General features: G+C 40.6%; 1 protein-coding gene across 5 annotated transcripts in view; it reads right to left on the reverse strand.

The window, feature by feature from the left end:
- bsna (bassoon presynaptic cytomatrix protein a) overlaps positions 1 to 26,404 on the reverse strand; it is a 135,631-nt gene that overhangs the window by 87,505 nt on the left and 21,722 nt on the right. For all 5 annotated transcript variants that reach the window (XM_068597412.1, XM_068597413.1, XM_068597410.1 and 2 more), the window contains exon 2: positions 17,508 to 18,249. In XM_068597412.1, the coding sequence (XP_068453513.1) occupies positions 17,508 to 18,249 (742 nt within the window). The remainder of the gene's footprint in view (positions 1 to 17,507; positions 18,250 to 26,404) is intronic.

Genomic DNA, 26,404 nt, shown 5'->3' on the forward strand with positions numbered 1-26,404 from the left:
GAAATCCATTTAGTTCAAAGTCATCAGGACGATGTTGGATGGATAAGTGAGTCAAACACGGGACTTTAACTCAGGAGTCTGTTTCCTGTGTTCAGTTGAGCGATATGTTAATTCATGATTAAATCTTATATTAAGATATCTTGATACAATGTTACAAACTAAATAAATATGAGCAATAGATAGACTACATGCAAGAATGTTGTTATTGGCATTGAAGACCGTGGACCAGTAGCCGTGCACTTCTCCTTTGTGAATGTTGGTTTGGTCGCTAGCTCAACAAAGCTACGGCGCAGACAAGATGTGTGTTCATGTTTGTAAGTTAGATAAGAAGGAGACGTTAGCAGGAAAGCTAATGTTGTGTGTTGTGTTGTGTAGCAGTCTGCGGTCTGCGTAAAAACGCTGACGGCTTTGTGTAATCTTTGAATTGCCACCATGAAGCCATAAATAAAGAATATAAACATCTCCATGCTATTTAAGCGAGCTAAGTGTAAGCCAAAGTGAGTGGGAATACAACATGCGTATCCTATATCAACTGTCACTCATTGGCATCCCATTTTGGTTAGCTGATGATCTGCACTGCTTCTGCTTAAAAGACAAATCTGACAAATGAATACGAGGCCTTGACCTTTGTGGCCATACTGTACAGATCTAGATGTTATAGTCAAAGTTAAAGGCGTGTTTGAGGGAAAAATGAAAAGAAAAGTAGAAAGTTAGACACACTAAAGTTGACTTTTCCCAGAGGGGAGGAGTGACCTGCTTACAGAGTTTGATTAATTGATTTAACATTTTAATTTCCGGCTTTGATTTTTAAAATTATTTTATTTTAGATTCCTTTGATGATTCGAACACACCCCATGAGGCAGACATTTCATTGAGGACATTGCACCAAAGGGTGTCTGGAGTCTTCAAGACAGACAGCGCCTGTTGGCGCTGAGGTATAAGTGTGCCAAAGAGTCGCATCACCTCCACCTCAAACAATCTTATCACGCAGGGACAGCACCCAGGCAGCCTTTTGAAAGAAAACAACTCCCTCTCCCTCTCCGTCAACCCCCTCCTCTTGTCCTTTTATCTCCGACATATTCCTGGACCTTCGGCGTGTGCTTGTGTGATAGGGTTGGACATCAGTGGCGTCTGCATGAGGGATAATGATCAAAAGTGCGTGGACACGCGTGTGAGATCAGTGACTGAGCGGCTGTGTCCTGAAACAACTTCTCTCAGCTGACAGGTGTTTGACTGACTGATATGACTGTCCTCACAAGAAAAAAACAACAGTGCCAGCCGTCTAAGTAAATGCCACAACACAGCATCTGTTGCGACTAAGCTGTAGGAATCAGGTCTTTAAGACAAAAGATCACACTTTGTTTCACGTTTCCTAGTGTTGTTGTTTCTTTGAAGCACAACCGTGATTGGTCCCTTCCCCTAACCACCTGGTAATTAACGTTGAAGTCATTTCAAACCAAAACCATAATCTTTTCCGAACCCCAACCAAGTGGTTTGTGCCTAAACTTAACCAAAGTTTACCAAATCATTAAAGTGCAATGAGGCCTTGTAATGATTAAAAACAATAATGTGTCACCGTTTTAAAAGGCAGTGACAAATGATGTCGTTCGGCCGATTGCGGTGTCACAAAAAGAAACCCCACAATATTTTGTTGAATGGATTTGATTGACCCAGGACTGGTTGACGACATTCCTACAGACTGACAACATCTGGAGGGGAAACAAGGTGAGCTCATCGAGGACATTGTATTGACAACGTATTAACAAGAGCTTTGCTGGAAACCTAGAAATTATAAAAAGGAATAATTAGAGATGCATTGAGCACTATGTTGATGTCGCATTAACATTAAATAAAGTGACTCCAGGAGATGGTCACATCCATCCCTTCTCTACATTTCTTTTTGTTTGTCCGTCTTTCCATCTGTGGGTATCTGTGAGAGCCAGCAGACATTAATCATTTACAGCAACTCATTATAAATTCCCGGGCCTGAACTGCTTGGCTTGCAGCTGCACTTTCTCAGAGTGTGTGCGTTTGTGTGTGTGTGTGTGTGTGTGTGCGTGCGTGCGTGCGTGCGTGTGTGTGTTGGGTGTGTACGTGCATGCAGACATGCATGTATGTGTGTCAATGTAAGCTGTCTTTGCATGTGTCTAGTTGTTTGCATGTTTATCTGAGCATGATTGTATTTGTGTGTGTGTGTGTGTGTGTGTGTGTGTGTGTGTGTTTGTGTGTTTGTGTGAGTGTGTATTAATCCAGATAAGTAGGATAAGTGTGTGTGTGTGTGTGTGTGTGTGTGTGTGTGTGTGTGTGTGTGTGTGTGTGTGTGTGTGTGTGTGTGTCCAGGTGTGTGCTTCTTGCCTGCAGCCTCTCTGCTGCTCTGCTCTCATGGTTAATGCATGAGCAGAGAGAATCCCCGTCCCTCCGGCTCTCTCCCCTTCGTCCTCCCCCTTACCACCCTACTTCCCTGAATAGACCTGATCCTCACCGTACATGCAAAAAGATAACTCCCATTCCTCCCCCATCTCTGCTGCGCACCTCAGACGACAAGTCAGAAAAGCACAGAGAGAGGGAGAGAAAGAAAGAGATAAGAGCGAAAGGGAAAGAAGATAAGACGGGAAAAAAGTAGGAAGGAGGGGGTGATAGGAGACATGAGGCCATTTAGGAAAGGTGAGGAGAGGGAGTGAAAGGAGTTACAACAGAGGGGAGAAAAGCCTTCTTTTGAAAAGACGGCAAGAAGAATCTTTCAGATGTTAGATCAAAATTTATATTATAACAAATACTGAGGTTGGAGACTCTCTTCCTCACACTTCACAAGTACAAACATAAAGGGAGGGCAGTCTCGGTTCGAGGCCAGTGAAAAACTTTAACCAAAGGTGCAGTTTGGACACAGGACCTGGAACTAATGTCCTCCAATACAACACAACTGGTCATGATCTGTTTGTAACTGTTGGGGCCGCCAAAATGGGAGAAAGACCAACAAATACTAAAGGTTATGACTGTGAATGTGAATGTGGACAACATCTAGCAGAGTATGATTTTGTTGTCAATATGATAATTTGCACACAAAAAAAACACCTGAATGTAGAGTCCAAGCAGGTTTTGTTTTCTATTTCTGTCTCTTCAGTAGCTTCCACTGCCAGGCGGGCTGGGCTTTAACCAGTGCCAGGTTGGAGAAGCAGAACCGGCACAAACACACACACACACACACACACACACACACACACACACACCGACATCGTTCCCATAACCCATATCAGAGTGGGACATTTATTCCACGACAACTGAGAGGACTATGGAAGCTGACAAGCATGCATTTGGCAGGTGCTTCTCTCCAATGCTCCTCACTCTACGACGAGTGTCAGTGGCAACTCTAAAAGCCCCAGAAGGAAGCAGTCCAGCTTGAGTCAAATCTGTTTGCATTATTCTCAAGTCCCAGCCCTTCTCTGAGGAATCTCATTTGGGAAGAATACAATAAAATACAGGGAACACGGTTCTTTTTCAAAACAATCAAAAACCCCGTTTGCAGTTTGTCGTTTATATTCAGAGCATCAACATGGAAGCAAACAATGATTTCTACGTGCTGGAGTTGTAACAGAAAATGAAGTCTCTCTACTTCTGTGGGTGCTGTAATCCGATCTTCTCTACGCTCAGAGGGAACTGATTACAGCTTTGCCGTGGAAGCGTCGGTTTCGGCAACAAAAGTACGAGGTGAGGCTTAAAACAAAGATTGTGCTAAGAGTTTGTGACGTAAGATATGTGCGTTTGTTTGTTTATGATACTGCCGTTATTAAACTACATAACTGACCAAGAAATGGGCGAAATAAGTCAACATTCACTTGGTTCCTCCCAGAACATGAACAGCAGTCTCCAACCATCTCGGTCTCCACACTGTGTCAGATGCTCTGAACGTCTAATAGTGACAACGATGTGTTTCCCTTAGCGTTAGTTGAAAGCATATCGCATCCCGTACAGATGCTCAGGGGTCACGCAGTGCATCTGTATCAGGCTCAGAAGAGCACTGACCAAGCAGCAGTATTCTTTTGTCGTGAGAAACACAGGCATCGATGATGGTGTCCCATTGTCTTTGGATATTGTGTTTGGTTGCGTCTTAAGCACCTGATGGCTCCCTGGAAATAGGAACATAAAGTTTGTAGGAATTATCATTCAATTGCATAATATCTCAAAGCAACACTCAATGACTAGAAGTAAACTGAGTCAGCTGTGTGAAGATGTAAAAAGACAGAAGGTGAATGTTCTTATCTAAAAACCTGATGTGTTATAGTCCTGTTGTGCCTTAACACACGTGTTTGTTTCTGTGTGTCAGTGTGCTGCCGACCTCACAGTGTCTCCCAGAACATTTCTCCACCTTGACGTCCCAACAAGCCCACAGAGCTTCACACATGAAACACACAGCAATAACCGCCTTCTCGTCATTCACACGCGTTAGAGACACGGTGACCTTCCACGTGGATCGCCCGGTTTTCCGCGCCGGCAGTCACGTTCACTTTTCAAGGTGTGAAAACTATTAGCGGCAAGGAGTGAGACAACAAGGGGGGAGGATGAAGGTGTCAGGAAGGAACGGAGGGAAAAAAAGAAGTGAGACCTCAAAGGGAGGCTGGCGAGGAAAAAGGGGGAATGAACAAATGTCAAGTGGAGTTTTTTCATAAAAGAAAAGTCTTCTGTGCGACTAATTGGGAACGGGGAAAAAAGCAGGGCAGTAACACAGAGTTAGACGTGTTGTTCCCGCCGGGGCCGCTCTCAGTCAGCAAGAGTCAAAGATGAACGTCTCTCACAAAATTGTGTAACGACTATTAAAAGTCGGGTCATGCTCTGCGGCAGGGCTCTGGGATTCTGTCAGCTGATGAATTCAACCTACTGGTCGCTGATGAAATATTATACATTAAATGCTCTAAAGAGATGCGGTAAGGTTTCCTGTACTCAACGGGCATGTTGACGACACACGGCTTGAGATACTGTGAGATATCCCATGTGAGGTACAGATTGTAAAGCCCTCTGAGGCAAATTTGTGTTTGTGATTTGGGCTATACAAAATAAACTAAATTTCATTGAATAAGATATATGTGCAGGTATATGAACCGTGGACACAAAATCACATTTTGCTTTTATTGTGACGTTGAATTGATCATGGAGAATGTGAAAAAAATGAAAAAAAGAGGACCTAGCATAAATAAACAGAATGTTTGAGTACGAGTATGGATGTCAGTTTTGATTACTTTAGATTATTTTGCTTGTTTTGCGATAGACCGACATCCATTAACCAGTTAATTAGGTAGGAAAGAAAAAGAAACGTAAAAAGAAGTGAAATGCAAGAAGTGCTTTTCTTTTACTCAGGCCACTTCTTTGACTCAGCTTTGGCACCACATTTTAGAGCACCATAACCATTTAGAGGTGCTTGAATTTGAATGTTGTTGTGTTGTAAATGTCTTGTCTCCTGTTCTTGGTTTGATGCCGCATTTTGATCTGGTCACATTAAGGGTGCTCTGATCGATCAGCCACAGACCGCTATCAGCTGATATCCATTCTAAATCATGTGATCGTGGTCCTTACGAAGGCCGATCAGATGAAGAATCCATTCTCAATTGAAACATTTTGAAGACTAATTTGCCTGCTTTTTCTCCTGCTCTGTCGTTCCCTCACAGAGCGGCACAGCTGGGCACACACACACACACACACACACACATACACACAGGAGTGTGTGTGCATGTGCGCATGACCCATGGCATCGTGCCCAATATGTGTGTGTGCCCAGCTGTTTCATACACACACATACAGCCGAGCTCGCCATGGTGCATCATGTCTCTACATCATTTAACATGGGCGCCAAATCTTCCTTTCGACACCCATGTTTTATTAACATATAGACCGTGAAATTCATCTATAGACTGCTCGAAAATATTCTCTGTGGTTAACCGATGGTGTGTGCTAGGGAACTATGCTCGCAGACTTATCTTATGCTTTTGCTGCTCCAACCAATGAGTCAGCCTTCTCTGGAATTCAGCGATCGCTCACAAGACACTAAAATGAAGATTTGCCTACACAACGTGTGGAAAAAAGTTGCGCCGGAGAAGAAATGTTTACATTAAGTCATGGCTCTATCTGGCTCGAGCAGAGGCAGGCTGTCTAAATTAGATCATACCAGCTAATAATGCATGGTGAATTTAAAGGTCCAAGGATGCGCAGGATCAGGGCAAAATGTCCCTCCTTCATATACAGTACAGTTAAAAAAATTAAAAAATAAAACTCAACACTGGCTGAAACAACAGGCCTGAAAAAAGGAGGAGATTAAAGAAAAATGTGACAGTCGAGAGCTGAACACTGGTGAGGCCTTGGATGGACCGACTTTGGGGGGATGCCAAAGTTTCTAGTGTTTGGTAATTAACCAAGTTAAATTAATTAAATTCGCTCTTTGTCTGAATACAGAACAAGGAGATAGGGTTTTGGTATTCCTTTACAGCAAATTTGAGTCCATTTAGAGTGTGTTCTGTATGTGCACACTGCCATGCTGCATCAAAATAGTTCCCTCATATGTATACTGGGCATGTGCCTCAGTGTGTGTGTGTGTGTGTGTGTGTGTGTGTGTGTGTGCGTGCGTGTGTGTGTGTGCGTGCGTGCGTGTGTGCGTGTTCATCTACACTGAGCTGTCAGTGCATCTGGAGGCTTTCAAATAGGATTTCTGCTGCTTGGCGGAGGTTTATGCCGGCGCCGGGGCTTTTGATTCGCCGCTCACTCACGGACAGCAATGCATGACAGACTGCTTCCTCTACCGCAGCGAAGGAGGGGAAGAGGGGAGAGACTGAAGAGGAGCAGATGGAGAAAGTGAGAGGCAGACATAATGGAGGACAAAGTGGATAAAAGGTAGAGGAGGAGTGAAGAAATATGGACCTTAAATGCCAAGAATGTGGGGAAGAAGGGAAAGACGGAGAAGATGGAGAAGAAAGGAAAAGTCTCTCTTTCTTTGGCGAAGAGGGAAAAAGGGATATTTCCAACACTGCTTGGAAAACGCTTTACCCACATTTCAGCGAAGTTGAGAGGTGATTACCTTCAGCACTTAAAATAAAACTTAATTGCATGTCAGGATTCAGGCAATCGCTTTAAATTCTCTCAGGCAGCATCCACCCGCTAATGACTAATATAAGCCGTTTGCAACTGCTTTTAAGGTCTGCAGTGTGAGTCCACCTAAGCCAGTGTTTCTGCATCTCAATTAGGATTACTTTTATTGGTAGGAAGCTTCAAGTCGGTTCAAACTGTGTGAATGAGGTTGCCAATAATAATTAGCAGTTGAACAGAACAGCTCTTTTTGGAGCCGTCCTGCAGCTGCTGAGTGGGGGCTTACTTCCGGGTTAGCAACTGACAATATGATGACGTTTTGTGGGGAATATTGTGCAGATAAAACTGTAAAGGCTTCATTTATATTGTAGCACATCACAGAGTACAGAATAAATCGTGGTTATACATATTTAAAAAATGACCTTCAGTGTTTTATTCTCGGCCTCCTGGAAGCCCTTAGAAATAAAGTTTGCTTAAATTACTATTACAAGAAGTTTGTTCTGAAAAATTACACTCAATTGGCACTCAAGAAAGGCAAGAGACAATGGAGCAGTGATGAGCTGACACCAGCCACTATGTTTATCTCAGTATAGCTGTCTGAATTATGATCATTATCTTCTGTCTGCGGTGATGAAAATACACCCTCTCATTGAGGTCAAGGCAGTCGTCTTCGTCATTAAAGAGGAAATCTTCATTGTTTTTGGTCCTTATTAGTGAAACTGCCATAAGAGTTAATTACCAAAGTGTCATTCCTGTAACCTTTGTCATTAGCAATATTATTTTGATCATTATCATTCGCAGGACCGGTATCGGGAAAAGGAAAACCAGCATTGGGGCTACACGCACTCTCCTGAAGCTTATGGTTTGAATATTATTTCCATGTACGGTAGATTACTTTTTACAGTGGTTCTCAACCTTTTTTCAGGGATGTAGCCCCTGTGAGATATATTTTTCAGCAGAGATTTTTTTGGTGGAAAAAATATTACACAATGCTGTGCCATCAGTGTCTGAAATAGAATATATACAATTCACTTTCTGAACTTACACTTGTGTTTTATTTAATATTTATTAAGAAAAATGGATGCTCAATTTAAATATATGTATATTTTGTAAATCTCACAAACACAAGCATTGACATAATCTTAAATAAGAGTTTCTAACAAAGTTTCTTACAATTGATCTAATCACATGATAATAAATTATTATTTTACTTGGAAATGTGGACGGTTTAAATCCACCTAATTAAAATGCTTCGTCCTATGTGATGTACCTTTTTGTTGTTGTTTCGTGATTAACGTTAAGATGAATGTTAAAATCTCTGTGTTGCAACCACACATCGACACGCCTTCAGTATCAAACTAAATATAGTTTCATCACACAGTCAAGTGTGAAGTTTACACCTAAGCTAAGTTTGGCTGTTGCAACAGGTGCAATAAGGATTATATAGCTTTTTGCTGTGTGTGTGTGTGTGTGTGTGTGTGTGTGTGTGTGTGTGTGTGTGTGTGTGTGTGTGTGTGTGTGTGTGTGTGTGTCCTACAACTGATAGGTGTAATTAGCCGTGATGAAGTAAAGCAATAGCTCAAAAGGGAAATGGGCTGGAATGTTCTCCATGTCAGACCTCTTCGTGGAGGTAATGAGCTGTTGTCTGCAGTCCTATTGTTGTAAATCTGTCTATATCTCTGTCCCCGTCCATCACCTCTGCCTTTCTTGAACCTTGTTGCATCCTTTTTCTCTCTGCCTTCTTCTGATTTCTTCTCTTGCTTCCTGTCTCTGTCAATGTCTCTGCTGTGTTCTTGCACTGTAACACCATTTTCTTTGCATCTTTTGTATTCATTCACACATAGTTGGAGAAGTCACAGTGCAAATCAAGCAATGCGAGAGAGAGGAAGGGAACAGCGCGACGAATATGGCGGAACCGACAACAAGACATATCACTAACTTCACAAACAGGGTTAGTTTCAAATGCAAATAATATACAATTGTCAACCGCTCTCGAAAATTACATTCACATACGAATAGTTTGGCAGAGAAATAATGTTTTGGACGACATGTAATGCTGTTTATTTAATGTTTTTAATGAATCATCCTATAAAGTCGCAACAAAATGTCAAACTGAATATATACCTGCAAAATATACAATGAAAATCTGTTCAATTTGTTTTCCCTACGCCCGTAAAATACAATTAAGTTTGAATAAAGGAGACGATCCCAAGCAAAACAAAGCACATGAGTTTCATTAAATGGAAACGCAACTCAGGTGAATCATAGGTCACGTTATGGATCAAAATAATGTTGTTCCATACCAAAAGTTATCAACATTGGTTTCTTTTAAATGTGTGTGTAATGTTATAATCAAAATGAAGAAGATGCTTTATCCTTAACCAAGTGCTACTTTTAAACCAAACCACAATGTTTCCTTCACAACATTGTTTGTCTGTGACCTAACCTTGTTGGCAAAAACCTTAAATTTTACATTTTAGACCAGGGGCATAAATTGGGAGGGCCAGTGGCCTATTCCCCACTTCCTACCTCCCTAACCTCCAGCTCCCCCATCTTCAAACTCAGCCTTCACTTTGAGCTCAACGACACATCTGTAAGGTGTTGTGGCTACATCTTGTTCAGTTGTGACAAGATCGATCCACAGACCGAAGTGCAAAAGCCTCGAAACCACTTCTCAGGAAGTTCCAACCACAGGAGGTGTTTTTTTTCCACGATGAGAGACACTCACAACACATACACACACACACACACACACACACACACACACACACACACACACACACACACACACACACAAAGCATACTAGCCACTTGGTGTCAGGACTGGTAATGACAGCATTTTGATGATAATGTTGATCATAAAAATGCAAAAATTTGGCCACATTTCTGCTATTAAACACAACAAAGTCGCACACACACACACCTGCATGACTATTATGTGCGAGAGGCAGGAGGTCCGGTTTGAGAGGAGGGGACAGAAAAGCACAATCTGCAGATTTCTCAGGAAACTAATTAATCCAGCATACGGACACACATTTCTATTAGCAGCCCGACGTGCACACGGAGTCTAAAATTTGTACACAGTCTGTTGAACAACAAACAGTTTGGGAGGAAGACGCTGCCAGACGGCTTAGATGACCAACGCTATGGCCTTCACAAACGGTAATGTAGAGATAGAAGCACAGGGGCAATACCAAGTTGTTGTCAACCGCAAAAATATCATCAAACATTCGAAACGTTGCTATATTGTTCTTCTTTGTTGTATTTTTTGTTCATTGACATCAACTGTAAACTTCTGGTTAGAGCGGCTTTGTCATTTCCTACGAGCAGGTGCAATCAACCTGTGTGTATCAAATTGTTGTCTATTTTACCATTCGCTTCAACTGCATATCTGTTTAATGACGATACAAACCCCATGAAACATTTTACATCTTGCAGTGTGAAGTATTGTCTGGTACACAGACAGGAAGTGATGTGGCTAAAGTTTGTGAGGGTATAAATTTTTGCTTTTCTGGAATAAAATGCCCTTTTAGTTTGAGATTATGTCATTAGCTTCTATTCTTCTGCGTTATAAATGAAACGGTAGAGTAGCAAAGGTTACTCTACCTAATCATTTACAATTGTTTTTTTTTCTCATATCAGCCTACTTGTTACTTTGTTGCCATAAGAAAGACAGAGTTTCCATTTCCACTGAAATCACTTTGGATAAAAGCCTTTACAAAATGGCCCACATTAAATTCATTTCACTAATGGCTTATGAAGTCGCTTTTAGCAACGTATTTGCATCAAGGTTCACACTCTGCATGTTGCTCTATAGCTTTGCTGAAAAATATATATAACCAGGAGCAAAAATAATGCATCGATGCATCAGTTTGAACGATCAAAGGCTGCTATTGTGTAGCATGATTATGGTTCGGGTTAGTAGAAGGGTTAGGGTTAGTTAAATCCCCACCAAACTGTTTGGTTTTACGCCAAACATTAGCTGCTGAAATAATCTTGAGTTCAATCTGATCTCAGGAGGTGAACACACTCAAGGAGTTTATGTTCATTTCTGTTCGTCGTAACCTTCTAATGTTATGTTTGAATTTTGCATTCATATAACATTGGGCTTAAGCAAAGAGAAAAGGTAGTAGAAGGGGAAACTATAATTATATGACACCAGTTGGCCTGTTGCCTCAGTAATTTAGGTATGTATTACTGTGAATGTATTCATTTACATTAGATTATTAGCTATCATTAGTTTCTGTTGTGAAATAAATGTTATTCAGGACTTCACTCATGCTATTGCTAGTAAACTAGATGGCAATGTTGGTTTGTCAGTTGTTCACTACTTTGGTTCAGATGAAGAATATCAACTGGATGGATTGCCCTGACATTTGGTACAGATATCCAGGGTGCACAGAGGATGAATCCTGGAGATACATTTTTGAGATTATTTCAGATGACAGAGCTGAGGGGAAGGTGGGCAATTGCTGGTCCAAACTCCAGCTGTGAGTGTGTAACTGTATAGTGGGTGGTCTTTTTGGACAGCTGTGGTGCACAACACATTTACAGACCACAGTGATTGTGGACAATTTTTTTTTTTAATGTGACAACATGCAGCTTCCCAGACATATTTTTTTCACTAAGTATTCAGATATGAACCACTAAAGCGTCAGCATCCATCCAAGGTGTACCTTTTCAAGGACTGAATAACTTATATAAATGAGTTGCGACTACACAGAGTGTGGGTGTTTCAATATCCCTTAAATATATGCATGAGTGGCAACACTCTGAGTTGATCCTTTTAGGGTGCTAAACAGACAACACCAGCACACAGCACAAATGAATACATCAAATGAAAACAGGTTCATCTGGTTCATTCCAAGATGCTACTTATCCATTGGAGAACGGAAAATGCTACCTGTAATTTTGCAGTTGAGTTGTAACACAGATCATTCTAGACTCAAAACGACTCAATACTGCTAATCAATAATGATGATAATGGTAATTATCCCAAAAGGACAGTGACAACATTTTCTTCAACACTATAGAATTCGGCTAATGATCTAAATTTACAATTCTTACGATCAAAGTCCAGTTAAAAGACGAAGGGTTTCCCATGTGAGGCTGAACTTAGGCACTTTGCACTAAATGCTAATGCAAGCATGCTACCATAGTCACAATATCAATGCTAACATGGTGAGGTTAAGCAAGTATAATGTTTATACCATCTGCAATGTCAAACTTTAGCATTTGCTAATTAGCAAAAAGCAAAAGGTACAGCTGAGGTTGATAGGAAAATCATTTGTTTTGTAGATATCTTTGTAGATAGATGATGGTGTTAGATAAAAAATGTAATCCTATGCAATCCTATTTTGTTACAACATTTTCGCTCAAATCCACAAATATGTACCTCAAAGTGGCGCTAGAAGAAAAGTGTGGGTGTCAATCAGTCAGTAGGATTCATCCTCTGTGCACCCTGGTTATCTGTACCAAATTTCAGGGCAATACATCCTGTTGATGTTCTCCATCTGGACCAAAGCAGTGGCTGGAACAACTGACAGACCAACATTGCCATCTATAAGGCTGCTAACGTGGCTAAAAACCCTGTCTCAGTGAGTATGTGCAGTTTGGTGAAGGATCTATTTTTTTTAAAAAGATTTTTCCTCCATTAAAATGTACATGTTAATTGGGCAATAAAGATCCAACAAAAAAAATGACTGACTGTGTGATATAGAGTCAATGTGTTCAGGCGTTACTCTTTTCATCAATGATTATTTTCTGGACCCTTATACCTCTATGAAATGTGTGTAACTATACTCCCTTGAATATTTAAATGTTATATCTATCTATTCTATATTTTTGTATTTTGTTTCCATGGATCACCAAATCAACTTCATATATTTATTTATTTATATATATATATATATATATATATATATATATATATATATATATATATATATATATATATATATATACATATATATATATATATATATATATATATATATATATATATATATATATATATATATATATATATATATCTGGAGCTGCAGTCTTATATATATATAATTTTTTCAGCAAAGCTATCGAGCAACATGCAGAGTGTGAACCTTGATGCAAATATGTTGCTAAAAGTGATAATATAAATCTAAAATTTCTGTAGATGCTTTTCATATTCATGTCTAGTGAAGTTCAGATTATGTTAGCGAGGTCAGTACAACACCGCTATGCAGCTGTCGTGTTTCGAAATGTTCTGTTCTCAAGGAAATTTAGTCACACGCCTGCACTCCTCAACACACACACCTGTTTATCAGTATGTTGACACTAGAGAAGCAGACTGGACGTTGCACGTCCCTTTCTGTGAGAAGAGATGAGAACACAGGATTCTCCTCCTCTTGACAGTTTAGAGCCAATTAAATGTTACTTTGCTTATGATATGTTGTTGATAGAAAACCATTTATTAAAGAAACGAACTTCCGGCTGTTCGCGGTGTTGTTTCAGACGGTCAACCTGCGTTGACTGGACGGCTCCCTGCTTTTGCAACTGCAGAGCTTGTTACTTTACCTGTGATTGAGGAAATAAATTACGAGAAAAAGAGAAGTTGTCGAACTGAATTCTTCTAGAGGCCACACCAGGCTTCCAATATTGATACACGCTAACAAAAGGGACTTCATAAGCCATCTCACCTCTGTCTTTCTTTATGTCATTCTTTCTTCTCTCTGTCTTCTCTCTCTCTGCCGGTTAAACACGGTGACGCCTGCTAGCTGGTTCTGTCCTCACTCACTCTGAGTGAGTAGGACCGCAAGCTCCTGCACCACACACTCCTGTACTTTGGGTGGCGCTGTAGACACCTAGTCAAGTGGGTTGCGCTACTTTAACTTGTAGAGAAGAAGAAGCTGGAGCGGGAGACTATTCCCTGTGGACTCTGGCAAGCGCATCTCACGCGCGATGGAAACTGGAAAGCAGGTCTGAATAGCTTGCAGTTAGCTCGCGAGCTAACTAGCGCTTGCCAGCTAATGGAGTGGGGGGGGGGGGGGGTCGTGCGATCACAGCTGGCGTAGTGGCCAACACCACAGACCTCTGATCCCTCTGATCCTCATCTTTGGCCCTATAATTGGTGTCACTCTCCTGATTTAGTCTTCTAAATATTATCTGATGCAGGAGGCGTCGGAACGTAACAAGATATGGAGCAGTGCTTATTAGATTACCAGGACAGAGAGTGCCATCGAATAAATACAATAATGATCTGTTAGGGGGTAGACCCTCAACACACAGCTGTACAGACACTATGCTATAAGATCACATTTTAACCAACTTTTTATTTATCTTGTTTAGAATCATTGTTCTTTACCTCTTAGGGGATTTGGATTTTATTCAATTAAGTTTTGTTTCAACATGAAGAAGAAATTAGATTTTGATGGCATGAGGGGACTGCCTACATGTGTGTTTTTGTGCTTGTTAAATAGTGATAATGAAAGATGCCTGACCTATTTATACTGTATGCAATCATCTCTTTGGCTTGCCGGGTCAAGTCTGCAAAATGTTATCTGATGCAAATGCAATCAGAGCGTAGTACGACGGATATGGAGCCTGGCACTGGCTATTAGATTACCAGGACATGCAGTACATTGATTAGCCGTGATAATAATGAATAATGTTCAGTAAGTAAGTATTAGTCCATAGCTGCAGACACAACCAGGCTTGAGCTCTGCCCCACTGAGCTAAAGGAAGGAGGTATGTGGGGATAGTTTGTGACATTCAAAATAAGTTTGAATATGAGTCATGACTGTAAATCGTATATATGCACATTTCATAGTACAGTTTGAGCCACCACTGTTCAGATAATTGTAAAACTAGTAAAGAAAACAAGCATGCATGGCATGCTAACGTGTATTAATCTCATACAGCCGTGGCTAAATCCCCTTAATGTTAACGGCATCACAGAGCTACTGTTTACTAGATTATCAGGATTAAGAGAACATTGATTAGCACAGACAATAATTGGAAAGATAGTGAATGTTAATAGGAGTGGAGAGCTAATCCATAATTCATAGGAACAAAGATGATGGCCGGACCGGTGTATTAATTTGTACAAGATGGTGGAGTCGAGAGTCAAATGCAGCAGAGCTTTGTGTTCAATGTACATGTGTGCATTTCACTTATATTTTCATAAAATGTTCAATTACTTAAACACCCAAAAATCATAAATTAAGAATTTCTCCCTCTCTCTCTCTCTCTCTCTCTCTCTCTCTCTCTCTCTCTCTCTCTCTCTCTCTCTCTCACACACACAAACACACACACACACACACACACACACACACACACACACACACACACACACAGGACCACATGTGCATGCATAACAGGAATCAAAAGGTGATCCCACATGAGCCAGGCATAAGCTGCTTTACTGTACGTACTGTACGTGTCTTTGAACTCACAGCCAGTAAAACCATCATGACATGTTGTGCTAAGAATGATTAAGACTTGTGTTAAAATTGACTGCAAGCTTTTTTTAAATGTTTTCGGGAAGCTGACATCCTGATTTTCCTCGTTGGATTCTGGTGTCCAAAGCAAACTATTGTCACTGTGTTTAAATTAAACTGACTCCCAAAATCAAGCGCTTCTGTTTGACAGATGTCAAATACCGCCGCTGCTTATTTATTTTACACTTAGCAGACGTAGTATTGACAACGAGAAAGGATGGGAGGGACGGGATTTGTTGTTGTTTTCTTTTGTTCGTTAAATAAAACGTTTAAACCCTTCTTAAAGAGACACTATGCCAGAGAGCGTGGGATTCACCTATAATGTTATATTGGAGACAGTTAATCTGCAAAATACCACTAATTCAAATAAAAATACAAATAGCACCTCTAATTACCAGCACCATACGTCAGTGTCGTTATTAGTCTTTTACTATCGTTTGGCAGTGGATGCAAATGTATTAGCATGGCCCGTCAGTGTGAATGATGCATCAGGTACACTTGGATGACTCTGCTGCCAACGTGCTTCCCCCCCAAAAGCAAATGAAAAATGAGACGCAACAACACAACTGCAGTTGTTTGTTTAATCCAGCAGAGTGTTTATCGTGCTGTCTGCCAATGATATGCCCCTGGACCTGACATCAGTGGGAATCAATGGGTGCCAGCATGGCTAATATATTAGACATGGCCTCGTGCTTCTGGTTGTGTTTGCTGTCTAAAGTCTGTCCCGTCTGCCCATGGGAGGCTGAGGTTTTTATATTTGTCACCATACGCTGACACCGGGCTGATGGTTTGAGCCTGTCACCAAAGGAAACGTCAACCTCCTCTCAATCAAAGAGGGCCTCTTAACCTCGTCTCTCCTCCTCATCTCTCCATCCTATTTTAATAACTTTAGTCACATTTATTTGACTTCTCAGTCTCTTTTCCCTCCATCTCTGTCTGAATGCTTCCTGTCTTCACATCCCACCTGTGAGGAGTACAATGAACTCAAACACACACACACACACACACACACTGTCACGACCCATGTGTCTTGCCTCACCACATTAATAGAGATTCTGTCAGCGCCTCAGGAAGGAATTACTGCCACTTGCTGAGCCCTTACACTCACTGTCTATCACAAATACAGACAAAGACCTACAGTACAAAGTCGCACATGAACGACACACAAACACTTACTCTCACTCTTCTACTCATTATTGGATTTTTAAATAAATGCATTCTACATAAATGTATAAATAGTTCAACTTTGCCGTTCAACTTTTTGTCAGTTTCCCAATGACATAAGAAGATAAGGAAACAGATATTTAAAAAAAATGTTTTCAAACAGCTTTAATGCTCTTTAACTCTCTCTCTCTCTCTCTCTCTCTCTCTCTCTCTCTCTCTCTCTCTCTCTCTCTCTCTCTCTCTCTCCCTGACCTCATTTAACTCCCTTGCCTCAAACCATCCCCTCTCACTTCTTCCATCAAGTTCTCTGCACTGACTCGTTCACTTTGTTCACTCGCTTCCATTCAATTCTCATTCAAGTCAAAAGTGTGCTATTGGCACGAAAAAACTAAAGTAGCTACAGCCAAAACAAAAGCATCTCTTTCCCTCTCCTCCCTCGCTGGCTCAAGCAACAGGCCAGACAAAATCTTTATCCTGTCTGTCGCTGCTGGACCGGTTTCCAGACTCAAACTCTAGTTAAATGCTTTTGGAATAACTTCCCCTTGTGTTTATCATTGTAAACTGAAACTTAAATCAACTGTGACTTCAGTCCGCCTACAAGATTACATTATATGCATACCCAAATGTTTAGTGACTTACTATAAATCAACATTATTGGATTATTGAATCCCTTTATGCCGCCAGTAAACTACAAAAATCGTAGGACAAGCATGACAAAAAAGGAAAATATTAAACCATTCTGCACATACACACACACTCAAACACACTCATACACTCATCTCCTTGTCAAACATGACCTACCTCAGTGAGGTGCGGGTTGGGGTTGAATCCACACTGGTTACAGACGGTGGACTTGCACTGGGTGCAGGTGTTGTAGTTGGGTATTGCCGGTGGGTTGGACAGCTCTGTGGTTTTGCACACTGGGCACAGTTTGCTGCTCGGCATCGGTGCGATCTGCGGCACCGAGTAGGGCGAGGTGGGCGTCACGCCGCGATCAGGAGACGCAGAGGGAGACCGGCCTGTCCTGGAGCCGCCCGAACCAGTGAAGTCGACTTGGAGGTTTCGGCGGGAGGCGTGCTGACCAGGACTTGGCTGACCTCCATGGCCCATCATGCTGGACCCAGCTGGACCGTGACCCGTCCCGTGGCCGGACCCTGGGCCGTGCCCCATGCCGGGCCCCTGGCTTGACTGCATATGTCGGGGGGAAGTTGGAGTCTCGTGAGTGGCAAGGCGGTAGGGCTCGCCAGCCCTGGACCCTAATCCTCCACCTGCGCCTATCCCTACTCCAATCCCTCCTATTCCTCCTCCTCCCATTCCTCCCATTCCTCCTCCTCCCATTCCTCCTCCTCCCATTCCTCCCATTCCTCCTCCTCCCATTCCTCCCATTCCTCCTCCTCCCATCCCCCCCATTCCTCCTCCACCTACTCCTCCCATTCCTCCTCCCATTCCTCCTCCACCTATTCCTCCCATTCCTCCTCCTCGTCCTCCGTGGCCTCCTTGTTGCATGCCAGGCTTGGGGCTACCCATCGGACCCATCGAGCCCCTGCAAGAGAGGGACAAAGAAAGTTGTTACAACATTGAAAAGAACATTGGAACAGTTTGACTATTTAATATTGTTTGGAAGATCCTTATATCATCAAGAATAACCAAGACATGTTTTAAAAAGAGATGTGGTTCACGACTTGCACAACACTGTGTGGTTTTTCCCCAGTGTCTAGCATGGAGTCCTGGGGGCTAACATATTGGGGTGTGGCTAATGTTAGCGGCTTGATCCTGCAACTAAAATCATGTTGTTCCCTCTTTCCATTTCTTCTTGAAAAGAATGCTATCTTTTTGCTTGTTGCACGTAGCTTTAGCCTCAGTCTTTTAGCACAATATAATGTATGTAGCTATTTACTGCACACATAATACATACAGGATATTGCCAAAATACATAATATGAGAAAATAAATGTTATGTTCTCAACCAAGTCAATCTAAAACATTTAAAAGTAAATGAACTCAGACACGAGCTTCTGCTTACAAAAGCTTTCAGTCAACACAATCAACGATTGCTAGAAATGAGAAGCCATTTGAAGTTGAACAATGGTTTTAAATTCTCCAAAGAATTGTCTCGTCTGACAGCTAGACAGGCTCAGCAATGTTAACTAAGGGGGGCAACTCTAACATGTTTCTATCTCTTCATAGTACCAAAATGTTGTATCAACCCTCAAATAAGACAGAGTTTTGGGTATTTTGGCAAGTAAACAAACTGTAATGAAACCTTTCTGACTTTCTACTTTCAAAACAGTTTGTGTCTATAAATTTCAGAATGTATTCAACAAATTCATTGCTGAATGCAATTAGATTAAAGTATTGATATTTTTCTGCTGCATGAGCAGAGTAAATGTAATAAACAGCGTTGGTTGGTGCCACCTCAGTATTAAACGAGAAAAAAAAAATCTTATTTTACTGAATGCATTAATGTAGATGAATAAACACTACAGGAGAAGTTAGCCTGGTAATTGTCACTGTATTCCAACAAATTCAATTATCTTCTCATTGCCAGAGAACCAGCAGCAGAAAACAACATTTAAAAACCTGCAAAAAAATTACTGATTCATTCACTGGTAGCTTCTGAAAGCCATGGAAAGACCACAGGCATCAACAAATGAAAATGGAAAATAACAGGCTGCGGCAAGACTAACCACACACACACACACACACACACACACACACACACACACACACACACACAATGAGCAAAAAAAGACAGACACACCTAGACGATACCCGCTGAGCGCACATTTCAGGCGGAAACAAATGCTCCTACTACTTTTCAGGGGTAAGTAAACAAAGTAGTGGGAGAGCAAACAGCAGAGCATATCTGACATGACTCCAGGTTAGTCACATGACTGCATTGACACGCGAGCAAAATGGCATCCTCGGAGGAGACAGAGCACGATGAGCGTCTGCTGGCAAAACTTTGCCCTCCAATAGTTTCTTTTTGACAGTAAGAGGCCGGACCTAGTCACCATTGTATTGCTTGATTAGATTGGTTACAATCCTCGCCTTAGCCTCATGAATGCACTGTATAGGGTGACCCTATAGACCCAATAGGCCAATCTAAAGACCCTAACAGGGTCTTTAGATTGGCCGGGTGTCACTCTGTTTGCAATCTGCCACGAAACGCAACTCAAATATTGACATCTCACATCTCAAATATTTTATTTTTTACTCCAATACATTTCAGTCTAAAATATTTTACTTTCTACTCTACATTTCTCGGACAGCTAAAAGGTGTACATGCTTATGAAATACAAAGCATGTTAATAGTGCTTTCAACTGCAAATATCCGCCCACATTGTGCTTCTCCTTGGGGATTAATAAAGTACTTTTCATCATACATTTTCCAATAAACAGATGCATATCGACAGATTTTTGAAATCATGCAAAGGAATGTTTGTCATAGTTTTAGGCTCCCTGTTTATCTCTTGACTTGTCAGACGAAGCATATCTTACGTACAATATCATGTACGGACTCGCGTTCATTCCAAAATGGGATCGGATCGTTGTGGGATCGGTGGATATCTTTCTTCTATTCCATTTTTCGATGGAATAAGTCTGTTAAATGTCTCGTATGAGTATTTCTGATATGCCTGATTACGTTAAAGCAACCAAAACTACCTGAAAGAACTGCAATCTGCAGTGTTGAGGTCCCAAATGGGTCATGGGGATGATAGTCACGATTACATTATATTGTACTGTATTTTCTGTGCTGTCATTGATTGAGTGAGTAGGCTCAGTGTATTACTAACTTTAAATGGTTAGTGCACACAAAAATTGGAAATGATGATTTACTGTCCTCCAGTGTCGCAATGTTCCTGACTGCCTCTCCTTTCACTGAGAGATATTCAGTCTACCTTTTTTCTCTTTTTCAGTTCTTTCTCGTTTGTAATCTTTCTCTCTACAAACTTCTTTTCCTCCATCACAGCCCGTCTCTTCGCTCAATCACGCCTCTCTTCATTGCCTCTCGGTCTCTGACTCTCTATTGTCTTTTCAGTCGCCACAGACCATGGCTTCGCTCCCCCAATGTTCTCTCTTTTTTTGTGGAATCTCATTTTTTTCATTATTTTTATTTATGCTCTCAAAAGGGAAGTGGACCTCAGGCTGCATGTTTATCTTATTTGTTTTGTTTTTTTTCCCAGTCACAGAAAGACAGTAAAACTTTGGGTTAAAATTCATAGTAGCATCAAAATATGTCTGATAGTTAATACATTGTTAAACGGTGTCGACAGACATTTCGGTTGCGAAGATTTACCTGCAGCAACCATTTGTGGAGGATAAAGTAAAAGCTAACAGTTGGTTTGTGACGGAAGTGATGTTTCCATGAGGATTTTACTGACTGCACAGCGCACACCACAAAGTGTGTATGCAATGTCTCCCGAAAAAAGAGACAATACATCCTTCAGTCAACAAAAGACATGCGACAGGACACATTTGCATACCAACACAGGGGGCAACAAATGAAAGGTGCGATGACTGCGCACACGTCGACGCGCACGCAGCAACAGGAGTCGTGTGCAAAGTGTGAGTTGCTTGTGTGCTGCATGTGTGCGTTTCAAGGGGAGAGCGGTGACTCAACAAAAACCTCAAAGCTTCTCTGATTCACCCAGCGGACACAGTGAAGAAGATGGGATAAGCGACGTAAAGCTGACAGGCAAAGTGATGATGGGAGAGGAGGTTAAAAGAGAAAGAGAGAGAGGCACTCACAGCTAAATTGGTTTGATATTTTGCTATTTTCTTATTCCATGGCTGTGTTAAACACTTGATTCTGATTGGTCAATCACGGCATTCAACATCTATAATTTCAGTATTTATTGTAACTGTTTAGTTTTATTGTGATTTGTTCATTTATTTTTGTCAATGTTTTGTTCCAACCATGTATATACTGTGTACTCCATATTAAGTAACTGTGAAAACGGTTATATTTTTGAGTCCTTTCATATTTAATCATTCAGTCTAGGATTGTGTTTATTAGATTCATTGCTGTGTTGTACTTTCTGTGAATCTTTCTATGCCAGTACTTTGTTACTGTTATGTAGGGCAATATAAGCAAAATAATATATATATATATATATATATATATATATATATATATATATATATATATATATATATATATATTCCTCTACTGATAATGTTTACTCTAATGTTTATGATACCGTTGCTTTGGTCTCACTCTTGCTCATCTTTTTAATGTGATTTCACAGGAAATGTGTTTAGTTTGCTACTTATTGCATGTTTATCTACTTGCATATTGAGTGCAGAAGATTTAGTTGGGTAGCAATTGTCTTCATACATGGGTTGGCAGTTTAATTACACAAATCTAGGCTTTGGCTTTCATAAGCCCATATTGGTCCAATCCAAAATAAAGCTCAAAAACACACCCCTCCAATATTCAACATCACTCTGATCAATGTACAACAGAGAGGACTGTGAGAGAGAAAAAATGAGTAGTTACAAGAAAGAATTGTATAGATGAATGGGAGAGAAGAGGAAGACACAGAAATGAATGCTGGGGATACTCATTTTGATTTTCAGCCAAACACCAATCGTTAATTGTTGTGAGAAACCAAGGCTGATGTGGCCGACAACCCGAATAATAGGAACAACCCCTCTCTCTGTGTGTTTACACACTTTGCTTCTGCATTGCACTGGGGACATTTATCATTGTCGCAGCCCAGCCTTTAATGACCCAATACAAATGCTTGTTCAGTCAAAGTGATTTCACCCAGCCCCATTATAACCCTCAATTTACTGTCTGATTGTGGAAGAGAGGGATAAAGCTTGCCTGCCAATCATTCGTAAGTGACAAAGACAAGGACAGATGATTAGAGCGGGGAGGTGATAGAAAGGGACAAATTGGGTTAGAGTGTTCCAACTGATCACTACGGTGGCCATTTTAGGACTTAAAGTTACCAGTGACTACATGTGGAGATTATATATTGTATGTTGAATATAATAAAGCATCATATCAGATGGGTTGACTGTAGGACTGCAACAACAAATTGATAAAATCAATGAAAATCGATTATTGAAAAAGTTGGCTACGAATTTCATTATTGATTCGTTGTGTTGCGCGATTGTTACGCCACTCAATAAGTTGCGAAGATGTTTGAGTGTTGAAAAAAAAAAAGTTGAGTTGAGCGCAGAGCTGTTTTTTTAATAAAAGGTTGCAAAATAATTCTTTAAAAAAATCGTTTTATCCGATTTATCGATTTTAAAAAAATTAACCGATTAATCAATAATCAAAATATGTGTTAGTTGCAGTCTTAGTTGACTGTTAAACCAGTTTGGGAAATATGATCGAGGGTGCACATTTAAAGTTCTCTGAGCTCTAAATGTCTAATGAATATTTGCGTTGATGCTTTTTGATATTGTTGTTTCTCTTCCACTGCAGGTTTCAGAAGAGAGAAAACACCAGACCTTAATGTATCTGAGATACCTGTTATATATAGGAGGAAGTGGTGGGTTTCATCATTCTGCTGCCTGACTGCAGTTTTTCATTTGCAATCCGACAAAATCCCCAGAGGAGGTGCTTTCAGTTTGTATTAATGTTAGCCAAGCGTCTTTCTCTTCCAGTTGATATGCAGCGCAAAAAAATCCTTTTGGGTAGGATTTACCTGATCTTGTTCCCCCCAGCCGGGTGCGTTCCTTATCCCACCTCCCACCTAGACCTGCAGCAAAACAAGTCTATTTAGGTTATTGGTGGACCCAAACTAGACATCTATTTCCTCTTCCTCTTTAATTCCTCCTTTGCCTCCATGTCTTCCCACTCTGGGGTGTTGACAAAATTGCTTTTGTATGGCCCATTTATTTCCATCTGCCTCCTCTCTCTTTCTCCTTTCTCTCCACCTTGCCTCCTGTAATTTTCTGTTCTCTCCTCGTCTCCTTTGATTCTGTCGCCTTTTTTTTCTCCCTTTCTTTACCCTCCTTCCCTCAGTTGTGCAGATGTACTTTTAGGGGCACAGACTTGCGAAGTAAACTTAAAAAAAGGGTTATTCATGATATTCGAAGGTCCGTGGACCAGCTAGCTGCCAACAGAGGATTAACTCAGCTAGTTTAAAATAGCTTTAACAAAGTAATACATACTGTAAACGTTTGGTTAGCATATTGTTAATATTCTGCTACTGAAAACAAGCTTGTCTCTTTGCTTGTCTCAACATTTCATTGACAGAGTGCCTAACAGTGTTAGACATTCTCCGTCCGTTCTCTCATCCCGGTCTCGTATGAGCCGACAGTTTTCCACACCCCTTTCCTTCAAATCTTGTAATGCAACAGATTATTGGAACACAAGTTAGCTAGCTTAACTGGCATGAATAAAACAAGAGCACGCCACATGAAAATAAATTAATTTGTCAGACTATGACGTTTATATTCTTGGAAGTCTGACAAGCCAGCTAACAATCTAAGAAAATAGAGTCAACTTGCTTGAACTTGGAAGGACAACTTTGACAACAGCAGACACAGGAACAGTTTGGCTTGCATGCCGCTAAACCAGAGCTACCAACTCTCACGGTTTTGCCGTGTGACACACACTTTTCCATGTTTTCACACGCTATATATATATGGAAACTAGATTTATGGAAGTGGGAAAAAAGGAGCAGTAGATCTTGACAAATAAAATATTCTTCTTTTTTCTGAACAAGTTTGCTCTGCAAACTTATATTTTTAATTTAACAAACTGGGTGTATTATTTGATGTACAAGCGCCCGCGAAATGGCGGGACATATGATTTGTCAGTGGCCCAGCGTGACCATTAACATGCAATGAGATTGGTAAGTGTGCCAGCGTGACTTATGTTAGCACTACAGAAAACTACCTTGCTGCAACAGAAGAGTTTAGGCTGAAACAAGAAATATTATGACATGTTTTGCTTGCTTTAACACTCAATGACTGAAGGAGGAGTAGAAACGGACTTGGTGGCGGATTTACTTAATGCCTTTTCTCTTAGAGGGGATCCTACTCATGAAGCTCGCTGATAATCTAAACAACCACATCATTGAACTGTTTGTTAACAAAGAGGACGGACATTTCAACTGGTGAGTGAACAGTTTTTTCTGCTTTTTGTGTTTGTTTTTTTCACCCCACTTGGCTCTCTGCTGGCACCCACCGCCGGCACCAACCTCCACAGAGCTAGCTTCAAAGCTAGGCTAGCTCGCGCCATGGAGGTAGTGAGAGAGTGTAGGAAGTTTGTCTGCTGCTGCTGCTCACTCGTGAAGGGGATTTGGGAATATTTCACGTGAACTTTGTACTGTATGTCTCTGCAACTGCTGCTAAATTTAAAATCGGAAAAATCCACATATCAGCTGTACAGGTCAATGTTAAGAAAAAAAACGGAAAACGAAAAACAGAAGTATAGGAAATGTTCTACTTAAGTGTGGAACGAGAATAAAAGTGGTTGCCGTCTTGTGCAAACTACGCAAAATCGTGCTGTTGTTTTATCAATAAAGTGAAGTTAAGGCGCAAGATAAACCCTCGGCTACATAACTAATTGTGACTGGTTCTTGTTGATGTGAACGACATGTGTTGTCCATAAATAACGCAGCATCCCGTAATGCGCATATTTATGTAAACAATATCAGACGGCAATAAAGACCTCGGTCGAAAAAAGCACAGCCCACCACTGATTGTACCACACCATGTATTGTCTGCTGTTTTGCCCTACATGAGAAAGAAGGAGGTAGAAAAGGAAAGGATTCAAGTACTTGTCATTCAGTGGCTGTTTTTGTGGAGCTCTAGGGCTGTCATTTACTTTTTCAATCAAACCAAAGACTGCACTAGGTAATTTCACCGATTTACGCAAGAGGGAGAGGAAATAATCAATGAAATCAGCCTCTTGTTGCCATGAAAAGCTGACACACACACACACACACACACACACACACACACACACACACATACACACACACACACACACATATACATATATATGTATACATGTATATATGTATATATACATGTATATATATATATATATATATATATATATATATATATATATATATATATATACATGTATATATGTATATATATGTATATATGTGTGTATATATATATATATATATATATATATATATATATATATATATATATATATATATATATATATCCTGTTGGAGATGATAATGCCCTGCTCCCTTCCTGAAGAAATGTTTGTTTCAATCTGTTACTGAATAAAAGCTGGAATGTAACATTGAGTATCTTACTCTTCATTGAAAAGCAAAAACACTGAGTGCAAAAAAACCCAATATTAACACAGTGGTACTGTGATCTAACACACGTCACTTTGGTGTTTGATTGATCTTGCATATGCATTATGAAACAGCTGTGTCTGTTCCACACATTAAACCTCTGAAGTGCATAATCTCTTATTTCACAGTTGGTGGGTAAAATGCTGTGATAGAACATTTTTTATTTAATGGAAAAATAGGAAGGAGAAGATTTCAGCATTAAACGAAATAATATAATAAAATGGATGTTGGTTTTATGTGTAAAATCAGTTCGTTCATATGCAAAATCAGAACATGAGTTCCTTTACATTAGCAGTAATTTAACATCACAGAGGCAAAGTTATAATCAGTAGATGAAAAGAAATAAAATAAAATCACAATGCGCTCATATTGTGTAACGCATTATTTCAGTATGTAAGCACTT

The sequence above is a fragment of the Clinocottus analis genome, unplaced genomic scaffold, assembly GCF_023055335.1.
Source record: "Clinocottus analis isolate CAN_PGR_092001 unplaced genomic scaffold, fCliAna1.0.p SCAF_4, whole genome shotgun sequence".
NCBI lineage: Eukaryota > Metazoa > Chordata > Actinopteri > Perciformes > Cottidae > Clinocottus > Clinocottus analis.